The 27726-nt window shown below is 44.7% G+C and overlaps 2 protein-coding genes across 3 annotated transcripts in view; one reads left to right on the top strand and one right to left on the bottom strand.

Moving 5' to 3' along the window:
• slc25a26 (solute carrier family 25 member 26) overlaps positions 1–13871 on the top strand; it is a 52815-nt gene extending 38944 nt beyond the window's left edge. Inside the window, exons 7-10 of one of the 2 annotated variants that reach the window (XM_053652400.1) lie at positions 1658–1727; positions 2424–2488; positions 4439–4512; positions 13709–13871. In XM_053652400.1, coding sequence (XP_053508375.1) covers positions 1658–1727; positions 2424–2488; positions 4439–4512; positions 13709–13871 — 372 coding nt within the window. Of the gene's footprint in view, positions 1–1657; positions 1728–2423; positions 2489–4438; positions 4513–8755; positions 9168–13708 lie in introns of those variants that run through there. The other variant, XM_053652401.1, reaches the window with a different exon arrangement.
• The window catches only part of lrig1 (leucine-rich repeats and immunoglobulin-like domains 1), a 44250-nt gene continuing 28563 nt past the window's right edge, over positions 12040–27726 (bottom strand). The window contains exons 7-18 of the mRNA XM_053652399.1: positions 27499–27642; positions 27191–27334; positions 24916–24996; positions 20685–20756; positions 20193–20264; positions 19854–20017; positions 19022–19345; positions 17987–18268; positions 15795–16229; positions 15570–15701; positions 15072–15311; positions 12040–14130 (exon numbers count right to left, since the gene is read on the bottom strand). Of these exons, the coding sequence (XP_053508374.1) occupies positions 13958–14130; positions 15072–15311; positions 15570–15701; positions 15795–16229; positions 17987–18268; positions 19022–19345; positions 19854–20017; positions 20193–20264; positions 20685–20756; positions 24916–24996; positions 27191–27334; positions 27499–27642 (2263 nt within the window). The 3' untranslated portion in view covers positions 12040–13957. The remainder of the gene's footprint in view (positions 14131–15071; positions 15312–15569; positions 15702–15794; positions 16230–17986; positions 18269–19021; positions 19346–19853; positions 20018–20192; positions 20265–20684; positions 20757–24915; positions 24997–27190; positions 27335–27498; positions 27643–27726) is intronic.

The following is a 27726-nucleotide window of genomic DNA, read 5'->3' on the forward strand; positions in this document are numbered from 1 at the left end:
AATTGGCTTTAAATCCTTTTAATAAGGAATTTAAATTTGGAAGAAGGACAAAGGTGAGATTTCGTTATTGAAAACCAGGATAATCAGGGTAAAGAGAAAATTAAAAAAAATATTTATTTATTTATTTATTTATTTATTTATTTCAAAGCACCAGAAAAGCAGATTTTGAATTGATTGGCATTTTTAAAAATAGGAAAAGGCGAGACATTTTGAAACGGAGCACGCTTTCGGTTTGTTCCCTCCTTGTGAAAAGCAAGAGCGTTCGTTCGACGAGGAACAAAGCACTTTCACTTTAAAATCCTTTACGGGAAGGAAAAGAGAGGGACGACTTCAAGAGGAGAGAGAGATTTTAACTTTCACCTCTACTTTAGTGCATGGAAATTTGTATAAAAGGTTAAAGCGGCTCGGAATAACAGTAATCACCGACGCCAGCTGTTTCACTGATGGATACCAGGCTCTCGTTCTCACACGCACACATTAATGAGGAGAGAGAGAGAGAGAGAGAGAGGGAGGGACGGACGGAGAGTGAGAGGGATAGAGGGGGAGAGAGAGAGAGAGAGGGATAGAGAAAGAGGGAGATAGAGAGGGAGCGAGAGAGAGAGAGAGCGAACGCTCTGCAGGACAATAGTGTTCACAGCTGGAGCTAAGCATGGAGTGTGAAATGTTCGCCCCCTCAATCGGAATAAGACGTGCCATTCATTGGACTCCCTTTGACACGTTTTCAAAGACATTCCCTCATTCGCTCATTCTTTCCCGGCCATCTGTGGAGAGCGGCTAGCCGAGTATCAGAGCTTTAATTCTATTTTTCTCCCTCTCTTTGGCTTTTTCTCTCGTCATGGCCTTAAAAAGCATAGATGAGCGCATGACACAGTAGTACAGGAACCCAGTGAGAATATCAGGGCTGCGTTTGTTTTCCTCACTCTTTTGAAGATTGTCTGAAAAGCCTTGAGGTCCCAGCACTCTTGTTTAAAAAAAAAAAACAACAAAAAAAAAACAACTGAAGCGAGATTTGAGACACTTCTTTGGTGAAATATATATATATATATATATATATAGATATATATACACACACATATTATATATAAAACAGAAGATATGAACAATAACTAAACAAGAACTAAAGCGTAACGATTTCACAGTGTTGTTTTCCATCACCTGGATATTCCTAAGAATTAAAAGTCTGTTGCTGTGTGAAATTATTTCTGGGACAATATTTTGTCCAACAAAAGTCGTTAACGTAATGTGTATATATATATATGTACGTATATAAGTTCTATACTCTCAGTAGAAAACATCGGAATTTGGCCGTGTGAAGGCAAATGAGATCTTGCGTTGCGTTTGCTGTGCAAAATCTTTATTTTGTATACCTGTAGACACCTTATCTTTTCTCCAATCCCCCCCCATGTCTTTTGTTGCTCACTTTCTCTCTCTTTTCCTCTCTCTTTTCCTCTCTATCTTTCTTTGTATTGATGGGAAAAGAAGGAGATGACCTCAGCGTTCTGGATGTAAAGATGGCTTCTCTGTCTGGTTCCCATCGTCCGAGCGAGCCCATGGGCTTTAACTTCTTCCTGATTTTTCTGCATGTATTAGCTGTAGTAATCCTCAAGCTCTCTCTGTCTCTCTCTCTCTCTCTCTCTCGCTGTCTCTCTCTCTATAGACTCTGTGGTGGAGGAGGCAGGGGGAACGGCTCGAGTCTTGGCAAGCTGCAGTGTGTGGAGCGGTTGCAGGTGTGTGGGATTAGCCTCATCTCAGAGAGAGAGAGAGAGAGAGAGAGAGAGAGAGAGAGAGAGAGAGAGAGAAAAGCAGCTAAGCTAAGGTCAGGAGTGCAGAAACTTCACCCAGCTTCATTCCTTATGAATTCCACATAGGTCAGGATGACAAGAAGCACCTAGACATTGAGAAATGGAGAGAAAATGAGCATTAAGAATGAGAGAGGGAGGAGCTAAGATGGATAGCTTGGGGGGGGGTGTGGAAGGGATCTGAACATTTCACCCAGAGGAGAAAGAGCATGGCTGCTTGCCACTCCACCTGGAGTTTGAGTCTGGCTTGGGAACTGTGTGTGTGTGTGTGTGTGTGTGTGTGTGTGTGTGAATGCATTCTACATCCTCTGTGTTGACCTTGACCGCTTGAACGAACAAATCCTGGTTCACTACTACAACTGAAGAAGAAAAGGAAAGAAGCTTGAAAGATGTAAGCCATCTGCTTCAGTACGGGAGTGTACAGTACAGGAAGTATAACTAACCGTCCATCTGTACGCAGACGACACGTTTGCGTGCGCGTTCCTCAGTATGTTTAAGCGGGTGAAAGTTCAGCATTTTGCCTGTAGCTGTGCCGACTCTATTTATAGCCGGTGCTTTATATACAGCATGGATTTGATACTTAAACAATCATTTCAACTTATTTGTGTGTCTCGTTTCCTGTAGGCGGTGTAGCAGCGTTTGTTACGACCCCTCTGGATGTGGCCAAGACGAGGATAATGCTGGCTAAGGTGAGAGTATAGTGAATAGAGTAGTAGTAAATGACATGGTGAGTGGCACGGTTGTTGGTTACAGAGAATGGTGCGGAAAACAAAAAAACATCAAGTGAGAAACAGTTGTGTGGATGGAAATGCCTTTTTGATGAGAGGTTTGGAGGAGGACGGCCAAGACTTCTTCGAGCTGACAGGACGTCTACTCTACAGTAATTCTTTACAACCGTGCTGAGCGGAAAAGCGTCTCGGAACGCACAGCACGGAAATGGAACCTTGAAGCGGATGGGCTACGACAGGCAAGACCAGGCATGTGAAGCTACAGTGATGGACATAAGTCACAGTGATGGACAGACTCACCCTAACTGAATGGAAAACCGTCGCTTGTTAGAATATAGATGGAAGAGAAAAAGCACAGTGTCCGTATAAAAAAAAAAACGCTGGCAATGTAACAATACGGCTTATTGTTATTTAACCGGTATAAGGGAAGAGTTAAATGTTAATAATGCTAGCCAAGCCGAGTGTAGTACCCATGCTCTGAGCACTACATTATAAATATGACTGCTGTTTGAGTGTCCTGTCCGCCGATGTCTCACAGACGGGGAGAAAGGTGAGCAAACAAAAATCCCTAATGTACTCAAACCATGAACAGATGCTCAGGGAGTAATCGAGGCAGCGCGAGACAGCAAAGAACTCTGATTAGCCAAGGACTCGAGTGACGCACGCACTTCGTCTCACTCTCTCCCCAGCTTTTGGGACTGAAAGCAGACAGAGCTTTGTGTATTCATGGCTGATATTCCTTCAGCCTGTAGATGTCTAAGCAATTTGAGGCCTACGCTCAGAAAAAACATACACCCTATTTGATAGACTTGGGGGGAGGGGGGGTTCATGCATAGTTTTACATTAACACTGAGCTTACGCATCTTCAACACCGAGCTCAGCTCATTATCTAAAGGTTACAAAGAACCGAGGTTACAAAGGTTCTGGGACTCCAATGCGAGACCACAGCGAGAGCCATTATGTCCAAATGGGGGAAAAACCTTCCGAAATTCCTCCAAGAGCACAGCGACGACTCGACCAGGATCTCACAAAAGAGCCAAGGACAACATCAAAGGACCTACAGGGCTCTCAAATCGATAAACGTCACTGTCCATGACTCCACTCTCAGAAAGACACTGCGCAACAATGGCGTCCGTGGAAGAGTGGCGAGATGAAAACCAGTGCGAACCCAGAAGATCTGGTTTCTTCCCCCAGACATGTGCTGTAGGCTGATCGGCATTTCCAAATTGTCCGTAGTGTGAGAATGTGTGTGCGATTGTGCCCTGTGATGGGATGGCACCCCGTCCAGCGTGCCCCTGCCTTGCGCCCAGAGTTCCCTGGGATAGGCTCCAGGCTTCCTGGATGGAAAATGGATGGATGGGTGGACTTCGTAGGGTTTCAGCTAATATCTGAGAGTTTAAAACACCTACGAGACCGTCAGTCATTTGTATGTCGGCTGGCCCATGTGACGTTTTTGTCTCCTAGCGTAACCCGATGTTAAAATGCTGAGCTCCTATGCAAAATGCGTGAAGGGTACCATGTCTGATATGTATTTTTTGGTATTTTCCATCTCACCCCTCGCCTGTTCTCCTTGTAATTGCACCCTACAGTTCCCTATAAATCAGGTGAATTGTGAGCAATTGATCTACTTCGTTAAGTGTAAGTACCGACGTTGTCGGTAGCTGTTGGTTCCGTCGCGTTGCACCTGCATCTCATCACAGTGCTTAATGACAGAACGACGTGTGAAACGGAGGAAACGGAGGCGCTGGGTCCGGCTGTTCTCCTCCTGTTTACCTTCTTAACTGGAATTCCTCACCTGCGCTTAATGAAAGAGGCTTCTTGTTGCTGGAGCGAGCCTGGTCGAGTGTGTTTATGTGTAAGAGAGCACAGAACATAGATCATACATGCCTTCTCGCTGTCTTTCGTTCACAGCCTGGTACTTCTACGGCCAGTGGAAACATCCCTCTGGTTCTGTACGAGGTGTGGAAGTGTCGAGGCGTGTTTGGGTGAGTATGAGCCACGCATGCACAACTGCCAAGATAGGCACTTAAATCGCCGACTAAACTGAGCGTGACTGTCCGACGACAACGTTTCATTCATTCACTTACTCATATTTATTCAATAATTTGTTGCCCTGCTCTCCTGTTAAGAGCCTGTGGACAGTAAGGCATTAGTACATTCCAGGAGATGTGTATGTGGAAATGTCCCTGTTGGCTTCCATCTGAACCAGGGCCTCTCTATTCGAAATGAGAACCTTTCACTCTTCCTTAGAAGAGCGAAAGGATTCTGTCCTTGACTTAATCTATGGCCGATGGAGCCGACGAGTAAAAGATGAAAGAATTTCAAACGTTTTTTTCCCTGTAATACTGATATATACACAAACTCTGGAAAAACTTGAACAGTGACAGAGGAAAAATGGCTTAGGCAGATACTCAGTGGAAGAGCGCAGGCCCTCCTGCAGCTGAGTGCCTTGTACAAATTGACCAGCTTCAAAGCTGTAATTATGATAATGGCTCCATTTGCAGTCGAGTCAAGCCAGAAAGTGCTTCCATATGTTTAGCCCCGCCCCCTAGGGCTCCGGGTCAAGCTCCTGACTGCGCAATCCAAAACTCGAGGACTGTGCACTGCATAAACTCGTATTTTCCCAGGATTTGAAATGTCGTGCCGTCGCTATTACTCGGTCGTCCGATCCGCTACTCTCAGCGCTAGGCATGCCGGGATGTCCCCTTGAATGAAAGTTTAGTCACCTTGAGTTAATACAAGGCACATGTCAAAACACATGATATTACGTACGTCCCTGTGCATCACTTTGTCAAATTTGCATCCACCTTGCACGATTAAGATCTCACGAGGTTCGTATCATGCATCGCTCTAGGGCACCATATGTTTCACAGTACCCGTAATTGTCAAAAGATTTGCCAGACGATGCAGTCTTAAACACGTCAAAAAGAATTACGGTTCACCTAGACTTCCCAAGCCGACGCAGCGTTGACATTTTACAGTGTATAAGATCAGTGTGCGGTTGATGCTGAGAGGTAATTACAGTGTGACTGTTTAGAAGGAGTCTTCTCTGTAGCATTTACCACATCTGAGGTCGATGTCGATGATGGTTTTTGTCTGGTTTCCACTGTCATTTTGTCACCGCCTTTACGTTGTCAGGATAAAAGACTCTACACAGTCCTCTTGCACAGAACTGGAAGGTGTATCATTTAAAGGCAGCCATTTCCATGTTTTGGAAAAATATATGGATAAGCTATTGTCAAAGTAAGACCGATGACACTAACGTTCTGGAAAGAATGTCTTGAAACAGTCTGAGGAATGGGAACGAAACATGTGATAGCCACGTGCTTTCATGACCTTAACCACTGTCAACGGTACATCTTTTCTACTTTTAGTATCTATCTTTTACCTGGGAAGATGCACGTGGTTAGGATTAGTGGTATGTCAGTACTCTAAGCCTTAATTATGCAGGGGTTTCCCTACCAGTGGCTGCAGAGCTGCCATGCAAGGCGCTAGCTTGCCATCGGGAGCAACTTTAGGGTTCAGTGTCTCGCCCAAGGACACTTTGGCATGTGGAGTCACGTGGGCCGGGAATCGAACCGCAAACCCTACGATTAGTGGACGACCCGCTCTACCACCCGTACCACAGCCGACCAAAAAAACAGAGATGTGGCTTGATCTCAAACGGAAAGCTAAGCTGGCGACAGGAACGACCTTCCAATCAACAATCAGCGTTTGGACACGTGACTGGTGTATGACAGATTCTCATCACCAAGCTATTCAAATCAAACAGCTGATTGGATATTTCTCGGTACCGTCACTAGCGATAGCAGAGATCGCAAAGCAGAAGATATAACTAATGTTATAATACACCTGGAGAAATCGCTAACCTAGCTAACTTAGCTAACATAGCTATTCATGTACGGAAGTAAGTTACGTTACGTTACGAAGCTAGTTAGCTGACGTCAGGTAACGATACCTCGGCTGAACTCATGTTGGCGTCTAACTTGCTTTGGTAGCTAAACGAAGTTGCGTTCACGTTTAAAGTCTTTTTCGGATGGAAACCGCTGGGCAGATGTTTTCATATTAAAAAACGCTGTTCCAAAACGCAGCTGAGAGCGTCCCAAAAGAAACTCGGGGCGTTTTTGAAAACACGGTCTACCCCATAGGGTTATTATGTAAAACAGGTGCTTATATTTAAATGGGTCCTCATATACATTCATTAAATCTGAAACATGTTACTTGGTGCAGTGACCACCACCATGCCCCTGCAACCCGGACAAGCACCTAAGCCTGTTATGTACTTTTAAATGATTTTTAAAGGTATACTGTATTATAGATGATTGATTCACACTAAACGTACAGATGATGTACCCTTGATGGTATGACCCCAGCGACAAGGAAAAAAAAAACTGTTTGCTACCTTTATCTCTGGAAGTCCTAGCCCAAATTTCTGCCTCATGACCGAATTTGTACTGTTTTTTTTTCCCCCCAAAAAATAATAATGACAATAATGTCTAGGTTTTCAATTTCGAAATATCTGAACGCCTCTTGTCTCAAGCCCCAGTCATGGCCCGGGTCAGGTCCAAGCCTCTATGGGAAACGCTGAGTAGTTATACAGTCATTAATATAGGTCCTGATTAGATATGCCAACTTATAACTGGATGTGATGACGTTGGTTTGAATCAGGGAACAGGTGCAGGAAATGTGAAAGTTGAGAACTCTGACTCACTTGACCTACTGCCAAGGAGCACAGAAATCAAATGAAAGGGCATGTCTAATAATAATAATAATAATTAATGGAGAATTATACATTTCCTCAATATGGCTGACTGGTCATATGTTCCCTACAATCCTGCGTGACTTCATGTTCTTTCATTTGACACGAAGTTTGAGTCAAGGGGTCTTTTGCTGTCATCATGGACTACTTGGAATCCGTGTCTTTCCACTTGGCGGGAAGTTTTCACATGCTATCTGACCTGCTGGTATTAGTTTGAGGTTAATTTTCCAGAGGGCTTCTGTAGTTTCCATTTCACCACCACAGACTCAAAAGGCAAGTCCTCGCCTACACAGCTCGTAGCTCCTACACATCTAACCCCCTCGCTAATTTATTCCAAGATGATGTTGTTTGCTAATGAGCCGACGCACGCTCTTTGAAGGCTTTGCGAACACATGGCCCTGACAGACGCGTGCAGGATTCTGCGAATAGCTGGAATAGTTGAGAGATAGCTGCCGTTCTTGGCACCTTGTACAGCTTTACAGTTGACAAAACCGATGTATTAATGGGCACGCCAGGGTCACTCGTGACCCTTGTTCTAAATCGAGGCTCATAAACTGCCTCGTGCCCTGCTTTCCGACCTTGCTCATCCACCCCCCGACAGGTGTTTCCAGCTCTCAGGGCCCAAAGCACACGTTTTCAGTCAGGCTTGTGGACGAGATCTGTGGAAAAGATCTGAAAAGGTTTAACTGGACAGAGATAAAGAAAGACAGACGGGAATACCGAGGAGGAGAAAGACAGTGAGTGTCAGAGAGAGAGAGGCGGGGGCGGCTGCATGCTTGAGGGACGTGTGTGAATGTCATCTAGCTATCCGTCATGTGGAGAGGCCCTGAGGACCAGTGCTAATACCAAAAGCAGCTGCGTGGAAAAGAGCCCCGAGGGGGGACGGACGCACTTTCATGGCCCGCTGCATCCTCCAAAATCAACGGTGTACATTCCTCCCTGATCGACCTATGAGCTTCAAAAAAAACCCCAAAAAACCCCAGCCACTGGCAGCCACCTCTTACAAAACATGTCCAATGTACAAGGAGCAAGTCCATTCATGTTATCATGGTCAAGAAATGAGTAACTGACTGGTTCTTGCTCCCCAAGCGAAACCATTACCTTTAAACGATTCATTCAGGTGCAGGTAGTGTCGATGCGTCAAAGCTACAGGGTCACCATCTGCGTAATGTTTTGCATATTCTCCCTGTGGGTTTCTTCCGGGTTCTCGGGCTTCCTACCTCTCAAAAGCATACTGGAAGATGCCGTGGCAATTGCCCCTAGGTGTGAATACATGTTGACTGGGTGTATTCCCGTCTCCCGCGATAGGCTCCGGATCCACCCCGACCCTGAGCCAGAATAAAGCAGTTACAGAAGAGTAATTAATGAACGAATGATTAGTTCCACACTACTTGACGTCTCGAGGAAGATATAATATCATTTATCATGGCCTCGACTTTCTTCATCTTTCCTTTCCAACTCCTCCGCAGGCTCTTCGCCGGCAGCATCCCCAGGATGACCTTCATCAGCGTGGGCGGTTTCATCTTCCTCGGAGCTTACGAGAAAGTGCACCGCATGCTCCTACAGGACTTTTGACCCTGATGTCGGCCATAAGTAAATGACCCTTAAATCTACCAGCTTGGAGGGAGGTTAAAGGTCTTGTACAGGGGTGCTGGCACACCTAGCACTCGAGGACTCGCCAGTGGATCATAGTACCCTGGAATTTGCATTCCTGACTATCGGTGCACAGCATATTGATTTGAACTACCCAGGTCCCAGGTATTTTACAGCGTGATTGTTTTTCAGACAGCGCCGCTGATCATGTTTGGCCTGGAAATGTGCTGGTGCTGTACATATTAAGAGCTATTAAAAGTGTTCTATTAAAGATGTTCAAGCTTGTGATTATTATTATTATTATTATTTTATTTTTAAATGTATGCTCTGACTGCACTACAGCTGTTATCTACACCTAGAAGGCTGCATTCAGGTCACATTGATTATATTTTTAAACTTGTTTATCATCCAGAATTCGAAGTTTCCGACTTGTAAATGTGACTCTGCGGGGTGTCCCAGAGCAACTGGTAGCTCCTAGCTTCCAATAGCATCCGAGTGCAACGTTAGCTACGTCAGAAACATTTCTCAGCTCACTTATACCCATTTCGTTCTTAGATTTTCTAGAGTATTTAACTTGAACCCATTCCTTGAGGTTTAACCAAAATACCATGTAGCTGCATTTGTTTTGTTTTGGGTTTTTTTTGTTTTTTTTCCATCACGCGATTGTTTAAGTATTACATCTTCGACATCTTAAAGACTTATGGGGTCCCGTATGTGGGGACCATATGAGTATGAGGATATTTGTTTAAGCATCGGCGGCCATTTTATAAAATGATTGACCTACTAGTAAAAGCACTAACGGGACACACATTTAGCTTTTGGACCAGTGCTAACAATGAAATCCTTATTGTAGCAGGGTTGAATCGGACCCTCCAGTCCTGAAGAATCGTTATGGGCTGGAAAACAAACTCTCCTGTAAGGTTTGGTGTGAAGGGTCAAATACAGCAGATAGTGAAGCTCACGTTTTTGGTCTAGACTTGTCTAGATTGTTTGCTTATTAGCAGTGAACATAAAGACGAGTGATTTCCAGGAGTGTTTTACGAGAGTATCAGTTAAAAAAATATATATGAGTAGCATGCTGCAGCTCGAGGGTGTTTCGATAGCTTTATGAGGTTGAAGAACACGAGCAGGGAAACACAAGAAGAGAAACTGACAGGTGGGTCCACAGGTGTGAATGTCAGAGAAGAATTTAATCAAAGCAAGCCATTGGAGTCATGTTGTAATATGAAATATTATATTTTTAGCCTGTCAAATCCTGAGAGCAATGGATTTTTCTCCCTCCCATCTGGAAGGAAACTGATGAGCGGTATTAATTCTTCTAGCTGTGTACGATAATTACGCAGTACAGGAGCTGTACGTCCCTCCATGTCTAAAGTGTCATGACATGGTAAGTGTGTTCATATTAAAAACAATTCGAGCGTGCAAAATAAATAGGAAAAACCGATAATAATGCAAACATTTGCCAACCTGAATTATCAACAGCCGTGGCAGACTTTAGTGGCATTACGTGTATGATCATAGCTCTTTCTAGCAAACAGAAACGTTCAAGAAGTGTATCTACACACACATTAGTTCAGTTTAAACATTGACTAATGTTAAATCCTGATAGAGGGCAAATGTTCTCATTGCAACGGAACTAAGATCATGCTTAATGTTTGCTGATGGAAAAGCTCCACGACTTGAACTTGAAACAGAAATGAACCTAAGCAGCTGAGGCTTAAGAACCTTGGCTTGTCCTTGTAGTCATGAGGACACCTTCACTTCTGGGCTTCCACTGCCTTTCATGGTCATTTTCGAGACTCCTTTTTACACCCGGTTTTAAATTTTAACCACGTGTCTCTGGCGAGCTGTTACACATTTTTACATGGGTGTATAACAAATTTTTTTTAAAAATTCACGCCGTAACGCATGCCACTCTCTTAATGATATGAACCGTGTGTGTGTTACGGCCGTAATGCATTTGGAAGGATATTCGTTGTCGGGTGTGGATCAGAGGGTCCGTTTTTATTAAATTGTACTAGTAAATTATACTACTAAAATGTCTTCTGAAGTGGTTGGCATTATGTTTTATACAACGGTTAGTTCCGGTCAACTAATCTGATTGGTCGGGTGGCGTTCAAGGAAGGTTGTGCGAAAAGAAAGATGGGAAGGGAAGCCAGTGTCACCAGATGCACAGATTACACTGTGATGCACTATATGTTCTGACGTCAGAGCCAGTATTAACTTTTTTCAGCAGTCTGTGCTACAGTAGCTCTTCTGTCGAATTGGACCAGACGGGCTAGCCTTCGCGCCCCACGCGCATCAATGATCCTTGGGCGCCCAAGACTACCCACTGGTACAAGCCAGTAGATATTGCCGTTTTTTTTCCTTCTTCCAACACATCAACTTCAAGGACTGACTATTCACTTGCTGTTTAATACAGTACGTCCTACACCTTGACAGGTGTCACTGTAATGAGATAATCGATGTTATTCACTTGTCACCTATCAGTTGGTTTTTATCTTATGACGGTGCATTTCTTAGCGACTGATAATGTCTGAATGCTTAATACTGTGTGTTGATTAGTTTTCCGTAACAGCAGCTCTGACGGTAGTTCAGCTCCAAGGCGAGTTCCTTCTTTATAGTAACGCGCTCATTTCATTCCAAGACGTTATTGTTTCTGTAGTTTTCCACCATGGGAAAGTCTTCAGGAGTTGTTTTTTTTTTTTTTAACGAAATGATGGAGGCCAGTGAGATGATTAAAGGCTGTACGTGATTAAAGCGAATCGTTTTTGCAGATCATTTCACACCGTTAAACGTAACTATATTAAAATGCAATGAAATAAAAATTTTTTTAAAAAATGGTTTGTGTTGCCAAATTGCTGTGGTATAAGAGGAATAAAACACTACAGGATGTGGCGTTATTGGAAAACAAATCAACCTCAGGGGCGTTATCAGTAAGTCTGCTTCGTCACACCGTATTGTTGATTACCTTCTCCGGAAGTTTTATTCCTTACCAAGTGTTTAATAAAAAGTTTCATCTTTTACCAAATTACCATTTCATACGCTGTATTTAAATTTTTTACAAATATTTATTTTTTTCAATAATAAAAAAAAATCTACATCTGATTTATTATTAAACGTGATCGAGTAAACAGCGACACAACTCGGACTACGGAAGTCAAAGAGCAAGAACGTGATTTTAATAGCCGTGTCGACTTGCCCACACGTCAACATTTTTCAGCATTGCAAATGTACAGCCGTTTGAGTTCATTTCAATAAATTAATCTGAAAGGAAGGTGAAGAAGTCCGTTACGCCACACGAGCTATGGAAATTAGCAGGTAACAAAAAAAAAAACAAAATAAAAAAAACCTTGTTCGTATTTCTGACAGGAATATGAAGCCAAGACCTTTCTCTGAGTTAGCCGGTTAGCTCAAATCTAGATTTTGTAAACCGGTTAGTTGGGTAACAGACTGACAGAATTGCTGTAACGTAGCTAGTTAAAAGAACTGCTAGCTAACTCCTAAAGAAAAAAAAAAAATTCCCTCAGTTTGGTTTCTGTGGGGGGAAAAAAAAACCTCAAGACAGATTTGAGTTATTTGCTTAGTACCTATTATTTGGTTTAAAGTGGCTAGAGTTAGCGTTAGCTAATGAGGCGTTTAGTAACGTTGACGTAGCATTATCTAATGGTGTTTACTGAAGATACTGGCCATTCCCTGTATGTAGACATTGAAAACCCTGAACAGCAGCTAACACAGATAATGATGCCCTTTTCCTTGTGTAAGTACATTTAAAAAAAAAAAAAAAAAAAAAAACATCTTTCTCCCTTTAGTCACGGAAGGAAATTTCTAACGATGCTTTGTTGTTAGCACGCGTTTTAGGTTTTGAAGTTGTCTTTTCTTCTGAGGTGACCACATTCACATCGCTTCCCTCAGTGGTGTTATAAAATGAGGTCAAATAAAAAATAAACCAGAACAGTACTGTTTATATGCACCACTGGCTAACTACTAGCATTTGGTACCTTTAGCAAATGGAAGAGCTGAATCTTGCCCCCACCCCAACCCCTATCCTGGATTTAAGGCTGTGCAAATGATGAAAATCACAGTTTTTAAGCTCCACGGTTAGTAGGTCTTGCCTGTGGAATTGTAAAATAGGCTGCTTAAGCCTTTCTGTTCGAGTTCAACATTTATTCTAGTGACGAAGCGTGAAAATTTCAACCTCCCTAGACGTATTTAAATCTTGAGAACGGTGTTGAATCTTCTTCCTCTTATTATTATTATTATAATTATTATTATTATTATTATTATCAACAAAGTGCTGATTCACCCGCCCTCGATCTTATCGTAGCATACTGGGCCTCTAAACGGTTTCTTTCATTCAAGACCGGCAGATATGAACCGTATCATAAGGCAAGGCTTGTAGCTGGAGATTGTAGTGTTTTATCTCAGTTTCAAGTGCAGGAAAATGTTTCCATTTCACGACAGAGAAGAGTCTCGTCCCGAGAGACAGGCGACGGACTCGCAGATTCTTTGTTCATGCTGTAAGGCACCAGGCTGGGAGGTTTATAAAAAGAGAGGAAAAATAGCATCACTCTGATCGGACCATGCACAGAATAGATTCAAATACTCTTCTGTAAAAGTTATCTAATAATAATAATATAGATATAGATATAGATATGTATATATATATATATATATATATATATATATGAAAACTCTTATGTACAATTTAAAGTCCAACATTATAGCACTCTGTCGTATCATACAATATTCCCTACATTAACATGCTTCAAATGCAAGTCACGTATATCCTTTTTTTTGTTTGTTTGTTTGTTTGTTTTTTTTTGCAGCGGTGAACGAAGCCTCCCTGAGGAGGATTTAAACACTATGTACAGGTGTAACGCTCGGACCGGGACACCGATGGCCCCCCCGTTCAAGCTTCGCCTTCAAACCCGGACGCCTAGACTCCGCGATCAGACGCTGGACGAGCTCCACGTGCGCCCCTCGGTGTGAGGTAGCAGTTCACAGTGCAAACAGGATACAAAAAAAATAGCAATTCGCAAAAACGAAAAAGTCTTCGCTTGGTATTCCACGAGGCGCTAGTCACTAGCCCGCCTGAGGGGGGCGGTCTCGCTCGAGTGTGTGTGCCCGTTGGGTAATAGAGTCTTTGTGAGCTCAGAGTCCGTGCAGGTGGGGTGAACGGAGGTCGGCTTCACCGGCCGATGGTGGCTCTCGCTCGGAGACGGCGTTCCCGTCCTGCTCGACGGAGATCCTGAGACGAGGGAAAGAAAGAAAGAAAAAAAAGCATTCAGTTGAATAATTCTAGCCTGTTGTAGGCTAATCTGTAATCTATTTTTAGAGTAATGAGTAATCTATTTGCAAAGAGTTCATTCTGGAGTTAAAGCGCCAAGGAATCTAAATCCACGATTGCTTTATAATTGGGTTAATCTTGTCTTTGTGGGCGCGATGCAATTAACGACTAATTTGTAATTAACGAATGGCTTCGTTTCTACCAGAATCTCTGTCCCTTTGGAAATAAAGTCGGCAGTCTTACACTGACCGGTCACGTGACTGTCGCTAGTTCCTCCACCGTTTATACCAAGACGTCTCTCAGAGTCTTAGCAACCTAGCCAGCCAAAGCCTGACCTGACAAGCGTACGCTATTATGATCGTTTTATAATATTCTATGCTTGTACATGTCGTATTGAACAACCCTGCTTCTCTTCGAGTGGCTGAGGGATTCGTCTCACGTATTTAAGTATAACGCCACATCTGGTCTTGAGCTGCAAATGTAGCTTGTATTTAATGTTTTGTTTGATATAACACTGAGATATGCTCAAATTAACATACTAACGCTAATACGACATAAAACATTCTGCACCTATTCAAATACGGCCATCTATACCAGAGAGTTTAAATTACATTCTAACGCTGTCTTTTACACTCTCGCCTGTTCCCTTGTTCGGCCCTGAGGCGATGGAATGTTCTGCGCGCACCCTCTGTGTTAATAAAACCAAGCCAAACTAAATCATTCCACCCATCTGATGACAGGACAGAGGGTTCCTTCATCAGGCGATGATGGACGGAGAGCATTTCGCTTGATTTAGGAGCCGTGGGCGGAGCGCGATGAATCAAACACTCCGTAAAAGTGTGACACGCGGATATTGGGCAACGCAGGTCTAGCGCTCGTTTTCTCCGCCCGCCCGCCCTCACCTTTTGTATCGCAGTGTTTCTTGTACAACGTCGGCGTCACCTCCTTCCTGACTCCGTTCGGCGTTCCGTTACAGTGCCCCTCAGCCGTCTTATGGCTAGTGAAGGTCGATGGAGGCTGCATCTGCTGGTACTCCATTCCTGAAGGAGGCGTAATGCCTTGGCAGAGGAACGCTGATGGCCTGGAGTAACTGCTACTGTTTTCCATGCACTCCGTACACAAGACTGGAACATCAAAACCTCCTGAAAGGTGAAGGAAGGAAGTGATGAGTTCATGTCCGTGTTCTTTCGTATTATGTATTTGGGCTGGTTTTGAACTTTGTACTACTGCTGGCGAACCGTCTGTAATTTAGACCTTAAATGAAACCTCTAGGCAGTGGAGAGAGATATTAGGGTGGTGCATACTCCCTGTAAGTAAGCGCCCCCCCACCCACAGACTTGCGCTGCCATAGATCTGAGGACCGCTGCGTTACATGGTGACGTGCCATAAAGAAGGTTTACCGTTGCTGTGTGTGTGGCCGCTTGGTTGGGATCCTCCGCTTGATTCTACTCGTATGCACACGTCCTGCCTCTCAGACAGCGTCCCCTGCGAGGACAGGTAGCTTGGGACATCGGGAGGAACGATGGTCTCGTCTGGAGGAAACGACAAGGGGGGAAAAAAAACGTTCGAGAAACGTGTGAAGTCGTGAAGAATTTAAACGTGTTGTGCGGTGTTGTGTTACACACCCGTGTTGACGCTGCACTCCTCGCTCTTCTTCCTCGTCTGGTAGATGATGCACACCCACACTAAAGAAGTCGCGACGACACTCGTCACCACGGCAATCACGACGATGCCTATGGTGACCGCTCCAGGGCTGGTGTTCACGTGGCAGTTGGCACCGGGACGCTGGATCACGGTCAGGCTGCACTGGGCACGCTCGGTGCCCAGAGGGTTGGACATGACACAAGTGTAGCGGCCGGCGTCCTCCGGCGTGGTGCTGCTGATCACCAGAAGCTGGTTGGCGTGGGTAAAATGGTGGCGCTCGCTCGGCTGCAGCGGCTCGCCACCACGCAGCCAGGTGATGCGCGGAGGGGGGCTACCCACGGCCTTACACTGCAGCGCCACCGCCTCGCCCAGCACCACACTGCGGTCCTCCATCCCCTGTAGCAGGTGGGGCATTTCTGAGGGGGGGGGCACAGGGAGACAGGGTGAGATTTTTAATTCAGCTGATCACAAATTGTACACGAATGTGAAACAAGTTAAGAAGGGTGCTGAGTTTCATCAAGAATTTCAAAGTCATGGAAGGACTAAACAGTTTCCTAGAACTTCAACCCATAAACTAAAATTGACCCTGGTTCCTTGGACGGGAACGTAGCAGAAGATCCTGGATTCCTGGGTTGAAAAGATGTAGTGTGCCTACAAACTATGGCATTGTTTATACTGTGCTAAAACGTGTAAACGGAAACCCCGATACGCTACCTTACTAGACCAACTGTTAAATAAATATGCAGTTGTGGTTTATATTTGGAGAATCCCATGAGATTCATGTCCAAAGAAAAGATCATTCAGAAATCATCCAAGCGTCCTATCTGATTTGGCTTTGTGTCTGAATGTAGCCTGCAGTTCCAGCAGGTAGTTTTGTAAGGCGGTGATTAGTTGGTGTGTTCAACATCCGCTCTGTTACTGCAGAATCTGAGACTGTCTCTGCAGCGGTATTCAACAGCTGAACTCAGGCCTGAGAAAAGCTCTCATATCCCACTACTTAAGCCCTCTGTCCTGTGTCCCCCAGCCCCTCTGTGACATCCTCTCTGCCCTTTCACCTCTGACCCCAAAAACAAGGCCACAGCTGCACCAGCCTGACTACAACTGAAAACATTCTTTCATGCAGTGGAGTGGATCTGGGGTTCGCCAAATCCCAGCAGCTTTAGAAACGCAAAATGACTTTCATTCTGAACGTAAAAACTAAACCCAATATGACTTTCTCCATGTGTCTAAAGTAAACCCAACTGGACTTTCTCGTAGTTTCCAAAAGAAACCCAACAGGACTTTCTCTCAGTTTCCAAACTAAACCCAATATGACTTTCTCTCAGTCTTTCAACTAAAGTCAAAAGGACTTTCTCTCAGTATTTTTTACTAAACCCAGCAGGACTTTTTCCCAGTGTCTAAACTAAACCCAACAGAACCCTCAGTGTCTAAACTAAACCCAACAGAACCCTCAGTGTCTAAACTAAACCCAACAGAACTCTGTGACTAAACTAAACCCAACAGAACTCTCAGTGTCTAAACTAAACCCAGCAGGAACGTTTCTCACTGTCTAAACTAAACCCAACAGAACTCTCAGTGTCTAAACTAAACCCAGCAGGAATGTTTCTCACTGTCTAAACTAAACCCAACAGAACTCTCAATGTCTAAACTAAACCCAACAGAACTCTCAATGTCTAAACTAAACCCAACAGAACTCTGTGACTAAACTAAACCCAACAGAACTCCGTGACTAAACTAAACCCAACAGAACTCTCAGTGTCGAAACTAAACCCAGCAGGAACGTTTCTCAGTGTCTAAACTAAACCCAACAGAACTCTGTGTCTAAACTAAACCCAGCAGGAACGTTTCTCAGTGTCTAAACTAAACCCAACAGAACTCTGTGTCTAAATTAAACCCAGCAGGAACGTTTCTCAGTGTCGAAACTAAACCCAGCAGGAATGTTTCTCAGTGTCGAAACTAAACCCAGCAGGAATGTTTCTCAGTGTCGAAACTAAACCCAGCAGGAACGTTTCTCAGTGTCGAAACTAAACCCAGCAGCAACGTTTCTCAGTGTCGAAACTAAACCCAGCAGCAACGTTTCTCAGTGTCGAAACTAAACCCAGCAGCAACATTTCTCAGTGTCGAAACTAAACCCAGCAGAACGCTCAGTGTTTAGATTAAGCCCGACTCTTACCCAGCACGGTGAGCGTGACGTTGGCAGAGATCATGCCTGCTGTATTTCTGGCCGTGCAGCTGTACACACCCATGTCCTCGGGCTTGACGTGCATTATGAAGAACACATCATCGTCGGGCATCACCTCCATGCGCCGCTCACGGGCTGCCGGGAAATCCGTGCCACCGTCTTTCTGCCAAGCAACCTGCGGAGGCGGATAACCTTTTGCCGCACACTCCAGACGAGCCTTCGCGCCAGCCCGGATAGTGAGGTCACGTGGGGTCTTCACAAATGAAGGCAGCACTGTGTGTGTGTGTGTAGGGAAAAAAGCAGTGAATTAGCCATGGTCAAGTTTATTTCTGCACGAAACACCGACTAATTCAGTCGGATTTGGGAACGGGTTAGACACAAAACCATGAAATAAATCAATAAATAGAATAAAACCTCCCAAATACAATCGATTTGCATCTGCTGGACGGCTGATAGGCTGTGTAATAGAGTCACTGTCTGCACAACATCGGCGCTAAATCAATTTGTTCCAAATGTGCTTGGACAGAGCGGTCAGGAAAGAGGGAAGGAGAAAGGACCACTAATCACATTTCTCTCCTGAAGGAAGTCCCGGTCTGCTCCTTAATTTAGCAAATAAGTCCCGAAACCCTAACACTATCAGGATGAAGTGATCTGAAACAGCAACATGTGGTAACACAAGTCTTCATTTAAAATAAATAAATAAATAAAAGCGCATTTATGTTTTGTTTCACTTTGGCCCCTTTTCCACCCCCATAACTACAGGAAGACGGGAATTGTGCTTTTTTTGGCCACCTTGTATGGTTTGAGGAAGCTGTTCATTAATCCGGTGGCTGATGTTTGGGCCAGTTCTTGGTTTAGAGTTTATGCTTATTGGGTTTGATAAGTAAATTATCTCCCAGACATCACGGATGTAAATTTAGTAGCTAACTTTGGAGCAATGTAAAGAGTATGAATTTAAAAAAATGGGTAAAGCATATCATCGTATCGAGCTACCACTGCTCCTTAAAGCGTAAAAACAAAACCTACCGCTGATGCTGAGGCGCGCCTTGTTGGAGTAGGTGGAGCCGAAGTGATTGGAGATGACGCACTGGTAGCGGCCCTCGTCCTCGAACTTGACGTCGCGCAGATGGAGGACGGTTGTGTACTCCATGATTCCTGCTCCGTCTCTGGAGGTGGAGTGGGCAAAGTTCTCCACGTGGGCGTGAGGCAGCGGCTCCTGGTCTTTCCTCCACGTGAAGGTCATGGGCGAGCTGCTGCTGCTTACCGCCATGCACGTCAAACGCACGTCTTTCCCTAACACACCAGCTGTGGGGGTGGGGTGAACCGTGATCTGGGGTTTGGGCAGGTCGTCTATGGGGAGGAAAAATACGCACGGTTGTTATTAACATTTTGGAAGGCATGGGCATACTGTATATGGTCGGGGTTCAAAGGTTTCATGGTCTTGTACATCGTATGTGTGTGCATAGTCCAAAACCGGTCAGTTTTATGGAATCTGTGTGCATGATTCAATAATTATTCAGGGGTAACGTTCTTAGGAAGCGATTATTAATAATAATTATTATAAGAGAAACTCCCAACATCATACGAGGATTTCGAAATGTTCATTTGAAGTCTACACACAGTAACTTTTGAATAAACTTTCGCATTCTTTGGTGTAAACTTGAGCCTTACCCCTGCTTGTAAATACACAGGCTACATTCCTAACAATCAGTCCTATATTTCCGTGAACGTCAAGTCGTGTCCGATCAAAATCTCCTGTAGAGATTGGTCTAAACCCAAACCTAACACGCCCGATCCAAGCAATTAAGTCCATCAGGACGGGAGTATGTAATATAACAGGACGTGTAATGACGCCCACCACAAACGAAGCTCTGTGCTGGAGCCTGGAAGATGCTGGTGCCCTTCAGGCTCTCGGGGTGTGCGCACGTTGCGTGGACGCCAGCCTGTAGCTCTCGTGCCACCGCCCACTCAGGAAACCAGTGCAGCTGGCAATCGCACAGGAAACTATCGCTCGAGATCTCGCTGGAGACACAAAGAGAGATTTTTTTTTTTTCCAGAGAGAGACTACGAGACTTAGAGAGAGAGAGTTAACACACGGGTTTTAAACAGTAACTGAAATTAGAGTTCGAAAAGAAATTGGAGTCAAAAGCATGCGAGTGTGTGCCTTTTTAATATTTTGAATACGTCTGGGACTCACAGGATGTGGAGATTCTTCATACTGTTGAAGGCATCTGGTAGAATGGAGAGGATGGCATTTCCGCCCAGGTTTCTGTTCAGACGTAAGAGAGACGGTTTTGGAGCGTCCCCAACGTACACATGGTATATACACATTCTCTGTGTCTCGTATACGTACGTATGCCAGCTTGTATTTGTACAAACGTTTACTTTAGCCTAGGCAGAACGAGGCCAGTGTATTTCACTAAGTCTATACTCTCAAACTGGTTCTCCAAGACTAAATTCCATTTCTTTGACAAAATGTTCTTCTTGCTAAGGGAGAAAAGGCTGAAGCTGGCTGGAGTGATATTCTGAGCAGCTGGCTCTGAGAGAAAAAAAAAAAAAAAAAAAACACAACCCCAGCAACAACCATACAGCCTTGCTCTTCTCCTTTTACAAAGACGCTATTAAATTGCTAGCAGCCCTCTCAAGCATCTGTTTTTGGCAGTGCACCACTGCATTCTGGGATACTCACAGGTGCTCCAGGGCTTCCAGGCCTGAGAAGGCTTTCTTGGCCACTGACTTGATCCTGTTTCCGAACAGCGTCCTGCGTTTCCAAGAGATGAGAGAAGGATGGGATGAGGAAGAAAAAGGGGAAATATTTCATAAATGAAAGTAGATAAGGGGAGAGAAAGAGAGAGAAAGCACAATTAGTGGGGTTTTAAATCTGATAAGACATTGAGGTATTGGAAATTCAAACTGCGTAAGGAAGAGGATGAGAGATTGGGATTCCCACACTGCCCTTCAAAGCTCACTTTTATCTTTATTAGAATGTAGCAGTGATGACAGGGCAGGGGCAAACTCATGAAAAGAGGCTTCAGCGAGGGGACGAGTCGGAAGCTTATAGATTAATAAGCGGCCTTGTCATGGGCTGGCTATCAAACGCTGAACAAGCTTCTTGCGGCCTTCTAGGAAGATAATCCCACTCGTTCTTCATACAAGGTTTTAGGACCCCCAGGAATTTGCTGCTTCCTGCTCAAGTTTGGTACCTGCTCATTGCTGATTGGTTTCTGTTTCATTACACCTTCCTCAACAATTGCTTAAAATTAGGATTCACTTGTCCATGGTGCACATTTTTGTCATTTTATGGTTGATGAAATTTAATAGCCATTGTCAACGAGCCTTTCTGTCAGTTGTGGGGTTTTTTTTGTGTGTGTGTGTGTGTGTGTGTGTGTGTTTTTGTTTTGTTTTTTTTGCAGTAAACTGGCTAACCACCAGTCTGGCAAACACTTCTTCCTTGTTGAGTTGTAAAAATGACAGTCATCAGTCAGCACGTTTACATGGACAACGATAATCCGATATGAACCCGATTAAGACGATACTCTGATTAAGAAACTAACATGTAAACAGCGATTATTGATGACCTTAATCCGATTAAAGTCATACTCGAAGTAAACACAAATGGACTTAAGACGTGTGGAGGATTCCTGTTTTAGTCGCATTATCGACGTGCGTTACAGACATGTACACACCTTAATCACACTATTAACGTCGTGTGAGAGTTTTCACCGCATTTTGTGACAGGACACGATCACACACGGCAGCGCTCAACCGTTTGACGGCAAACGAGAGCACGGCTGCGTCCCAAACCGCGTACTTACCTGCTATATAGTAGGTGAAGTACATGTATCTCAGCTACTATATAGTAGGCAAGTACGTGGTTTGGGAGGCAGCCCACAGCTTCAAGCAGCCGTCTATTTGCACGTACAGCACGACTAATAATTAACTGCACTTGAAGCGTTCATAAAATTAAAAATGAAACAACCAAAACTGTATACGGTACCATAACGAAGACTAACTGTTTGTCGATACGTGAAATTCTGGAGGGACGTCGGACGGCGTGACGTGGGGACGTAATGACGTGTGCCGTCAATCGATCTATGTTCTATAACATGTAAAACAGGAGCATGAAAGGAATCTTCTAAAAGCGACTCATGTACACACCCTAATCAGAATACTGTCTTATTCAGAATAAGGTCGATAATTACATTACTGCTGTCCGTGTAAACGTAGTCACTGTCACTGTTTCAGTCTTCTCTCCAGTTGCATCAACCCCAAGTTGGTCAAATAGAACTAAAACACCAAGTCACACTCGTTCCCCTTTAGACCAGTTCTTGCGCTTGACTGTGCAGTAGAACAATCAGCAAGGAAATGCTAAGCAGTTAACTGGTGGTCAGGCTTCCAAAATCTTGGCTCGGTGTATTCATTTGTTGTGTTGGCAGGTTGGATACTATTGTTTTGAATCCTGGTGACGCAAGCAGTACAATCCTTACTTGGTCCCTCCTCTACACTGAGACTAAGGCGCCCTGTGATGTCTGTCAACGATGTACCTGACAGAGAGACAGGATCTGTCAGCTCCTGACAGAGAGAGAGAGAGCGAGAGAGGTAGAGACATCACCTTTTCTCATCTCCTTTGGCCACTAATCACCAGGGCAGCCACCCAGATTCTCTTGTGGCTTCATCCTAAACCTCCACGCTGAGCATTAACTCGGTTTCTGCCCTGTCCTGTCCTGAACATCTGTGCTGATATTTATTCATTCTACAGTCTCAACCTGAACTTCCAGATTGAGCTTTACTTTTCCCTGGCCTTGTCCTAGACCACAACACCGAACTTATCTTTTCTTACCTGGCCTAATCCTGAACCCCCATACTGAGCTTTGGCTTTACTATGGTGTTAGCTTTGCTGGGACCTTGCCCTAAACCTCTGCAGTGAGCTTTAACTGACCCTCCGGCCTCCTGTCTTTGCCTTAAAACAAAAGCTACACAAAGCTCTAGTAGACTATGTAGACAACCATGCTAATAAGCTTCCATTTGTTCTTGGCTACTTTAGCATCCTTGATTTGAGCTTTATGGGTATTTAGCACCTAGTAAAATGCAAGTCTGCACTGCCTTGAAAAGATATGGCATTGTCTGCGGAACACGAAAAAACTAAAGGGACTGACTAAAATGAATTCTCTCTGTTCATTAGCATGTTATGAAAGCAGGGTTAATCTGCATCTAAACCTCAGGCGATCCACGCGTAATAAAAAGGGATTAAAAACGTGATCTGTCCAAAGGGAGATGAATGAACTCTATGAAAGAGCGAAAGAAAATAAAGGGACGGTGGGTATTTTCTCAGTCACATCAATGTGCAAGCAAGAACGACAGGAACAAAGCAACGGCAAAGAATCCACTCGGTTGATAAAACTACACTACAGACCCGTCTACACATCTCATCCGCATGGCTCTATGGGAACGTCCACATGCACAAAGGAGGCGGAAAGTCCTTTGATGTTCCGTTCTGTCATCCTCGCTCTCGTTCCCAGGCCGGCTCAATGGCCTCTCCGGCAGAAACCAGTGACTGTAGTGGGATTTTGCCAGGGCTGCGCATCACCGGGATGAAAGGAGCAGGGCAGGGGGTCGAACATGGTGTTTGATGAGGCCAGATGCCCCTTCACCCTTCCATTTCACACCCTCAGGATTAATTGACACAACTGCAGGGCCCGACTAGGGGACCCGGGGGAGCTTGCTCAATTCACCACAGAAAGACTTCTTAGAAGTCTCTCCAATACTGTCCCTCTGATTCCTCTCTTATTATGGAAACATTCTCATCCAGAGCATGGAGAGATCACAGTAGCTTCTGTAAGATCTTAAAGCATGGTTCCCCCAAGTGCAATCAACAGAAGAAAAGAATTGGGCAAAAAATTTCAGCCAACTTGAGGTTGAGCTTGAGGTTTAGCTTCTGGTCATGTGACTGCAGCATCTGTATGGCATGTGACAATAAGTTCAGAAAGAAAAGGGGCTTGGATATCACGTTGCTTGCTTGGCTGATTTGGTCAACCAGCTCAAATTACTGACGATACACTTCTTTGACAAACAGGTTTGTTATTGTCCCATGGGTACCAGACTTGAACAAAAAACTTTGGCATTGACCAATGGAAAAAATCAATGTCTTGGTGCCCAAAGAGTGTGGTACTTTTGGAGAGTGGATAAAAGGCCCACAGGTCACCAATTCACCACAGAGAAGATGCTTAGAAGCTCAGCACAAGGAAGCCCTGTCCTAAAGACGTCAGTCAACACTCATAATCTTCAGATGTCCCTCAGATTCCACTCTTATGATACAGGGATTGAAGAGATCCCAGAAGCATAGGACCTTCTAACGGACCTTTAGAAGCTGAGCCAACTGAACTGGGGAAGTTCTGGTTGATTTTCCACCAATTTGAGAGATGCTGGAACTTTAAGCTCTACATGGAACAACTGCTGGGATATCATGATGTTGCTTTGTCTAATCAGATGATTGGCCATCCAGCGCAAATTGGCTGCAAGAAGTTTACCCAAATACCATTACTTCCTGTTGCTACCCGTTTTAAACAGGAACCTTTGGCACCGGATCTGTGATCAATAGAAAAAGTTTCCTGGTGCTATAAGTAGTGGACAAATGTACGACGGTTTCTTAAGATGTCAATTGCCTAGGGTCTGTCAGATTGAACTCTTACTGCTCAGACACTTGATGGTGTGGAACCACATCTGAAATCTCATGAAACAGATCCAATGCGTGTTCCATGGGACGTGCTCTTATTCAGTCTTGAACAACTGAGCCCGAAATAACATGGTGGTTGCTTGAGGCTCACCAGTATATGTTTGAGTTACTGGGAGAGATGAGGGATGGAGGGGCAGAGCAAGTGGGAGAGGAGAGGAGAGAAAAGAGTAAGGAAGAAAAAACTCACAGCTTCCGGAGTTTCTTCAGGCCTGCAAAGGCACCACTGGTGTCCTCGATTGTTCCAGAAATGTCATTGTGGTCAAGCTCCCTATAGACAGAGAGAGAGAAAGAAAGCGAGTGTGAAGTGAGATGGAGTAAAGTAGTCTTGGCCCTGTCTCAATACTCTTGGCAGGCATATGGTTGAGAGTCACAGGTTGCACACATACTCCCAGACACACACCTGGTCTGAAGAGCTCTCTCCCTCCCTATTCCCCAACCCCCCCCCCCGTCCAGTTCTTCAGTGTATCTCTCTCTCTCTCTCTGCCAGCCAAATGCATTCTTTCCTTTGAGAAGCATGAGGCTGCGGAAAACAGCCATGCACAGGCTAACGCATGCATAATGCATGACAGCTGAATGGTACTGACACACACACAAACACCCAGGCCTCAGAATCTTTCAGCGCCATGAAGCCGTTGGCAAGTTTACGCCAGACAGAGTGGGCAAGCCACGACCACGCCGGCATCGGACTACAAGTTCCCTCGTCTGATTGCAACACTGCTCCAGCGATCACTTGCTACTGGAAACTCGCACCTCTTACTTTTCATTCAAACTTCATCTGTACGTATTTAAACAAAAGCGGAACAAATGCAGGAGGAAAAAAAATATTCCCTTTGAGACATGCTTTGTGTATGTGCACCACTCAAAGACCCTCTTTCAAACCCACTCCTCCAAACCTCCATTGCCGTTTGACAGCTCTCCCTTTCACACCACCTTGGCTCTCGTTCTCGTTCTCTCTCTTTTCACTCTGCCTTGGCTGCCAGTTTCCTTTTTCTTTCTGGCTGGCTGGTCCTAAATGAGCGGCGGGTCGTTAATGGCGGTGCCCAGGGCCTTCGGTCCCCCCCTTCCACTTCTTCCTCTCTCACCCGGCGCGTACCAATTAAAGCTTGCCCTGCTCCCTTTCAGCGCCGCACACTAAAGCCATGATTAGATTAGAACTGTCTTGTCAAACAATACAGAGATAAAAAGAGAGAAAGAAAGGCGGGGGGGGGGGGGGGGGGGTTAGTAAGAGAGCACAACCAGGATGGCTGAGCGAGCGGGGTAGCAAAGCGCACATAACCCTACAGAAAACTCACACAGAGGTAGAAAGATTAGCACATCAAACAGGAGGACAGGCCGCGGAATGAGAGAGCAATGAAGCGAGACGGACGGGAAGAATGGATAGAAGAAAAGGACGAGAAAAATGAAGGGGTGGGGGTCAAACAGAGACCCTCTCATTCCCACATGAGGAGCCCCTTCCCCCATGGTTCAGCCATCAGAAGTAAAAGGGTGGGGGGCGCAGTAAGGCCAAAGTCTCGCACCCCATTGAGAGAAAGCCTTCATGCAAAGGCTTAATTCTTTAGGTGAGAGAGAGAAAGATAGAGAGAGAGTGAAAAAAAGGGAGCAGTAACAAGAACAAATGCGTTAGTAAGGAGCAACACAAGAAACAGTGAAGCACAAGTGTGTGTGTGTGTGTGTGTGTGTGTGTGTGTCAGTCACCATTGTTTGATTTATTTAGAAGTTTTTTTTAAAGTTTCCTTTAAAGAAAAAAAAGTGCCTGGCTCTCCTGAGATACCTGGCACAGCGAGCCCAGGCACCCAGGAAGCCCGGTGGGAACCGACAAGCCAACAAAGAAGAAAGCACAGTGAAGAAAAGAGGTTTCACTCAAAGACACAAAAACACAAATGGCAACTTTTCGCAACACGTCTACACAGAATAATGGCTTTCCAAGCCATAGCTGTCGTTCTAGATTTAGTACCTTAGGAAGAGAAAACAAAAAGCATCCGTGAGGTTCGAGACAAGCGTAGCCTAAAGCCCAATCTACGCTTGTTTTAACGGTTACACAGCATCAGCAGTCATGGTTTAGAGCTCTATTTGTTAACTGTTAACCGTTGCTAGTGTGGGCTGACCCAAAATCCAAACAAGTACAGTGTGTCCACCAAAGCCACTCCCCCAAAGCCACACCCCCAAAACATATGCAAATGTACTTCTTATGCTAGACCGACTGAACTGCATTACAAGAGGTGGGTGGCATTTTTCTTGTCACGACTGGTTTGATGCCCGTTGCTTGTCCACATGGTTTGGGTCCCCCCCCCAAAAAAAACAACAACCCCATCCACCCCCCGCCCCCTACCAATTTTCACAAAGTAGATGTTTTGGATTTTCAATGGCGTTTGTTGGTAAGAGAATATCAATAAAATCGCCAACACTTGATACATACATGGTACATAAATCATTGTAAAAATGACCGTAATGTGTGCACTTACAGTAAGCGTAAGGAGCTGAGACCTCTGAAAGCCCCCTCTGCTATATAGCTGATGGAGTTGTGGCTCAGTTGAAGAGTCTGCAAGTTGGCTAGCTTAACAAAACTGCCCTCAGCCAGCTTCGTCAAGTTATTATGTCCCAGATGCCTACGAGAATACAAACCTTCGTTATTCCAACTGGGTTTCTTTGGAATTTGTATTTAACTGGATTTTCCTTTTCGTACTATTGTATATCAGTATACAAGGCACGGAGACTCTGATGGAAATAAATAGAGTGAGTGGAGAGAGTGGGGGGGAAAAAAAAAGCTCACAGCTCTCGCAGCCTCTCGCAGAAGCGCCATCCCTCAGGGTTGAAGCTTGAGATGGAGTTGTTGGACAGATGGAGGTGTAGCAAAGACTGGAGGCCGTACAGAGAGCCACTGTTCACCTCTTTCAGACTGTTATAGTCCAAATGGCTGCGGGAGCAAAACGCCAGAGCTCGGTTATTACATCCTAAACGACTAACCCGGCTGCAATTTACCTGTCAGAGCGCAGAAATG

This window comes from Ictalurus furcatus, chromosome 21 (assembly GCF_023375685.1).
Source record: "Ictalurus furcatus strain D&B chromosome 21, Billie_1.0, whole genome shotgun sequence".
Classification (NCBI taxonomy): Eukaryota; Metazoa; Chordata; class Actinopteri; order Siluriformes; family Ictaluridae; genus Ictalurus; species Ictalurus furcatus.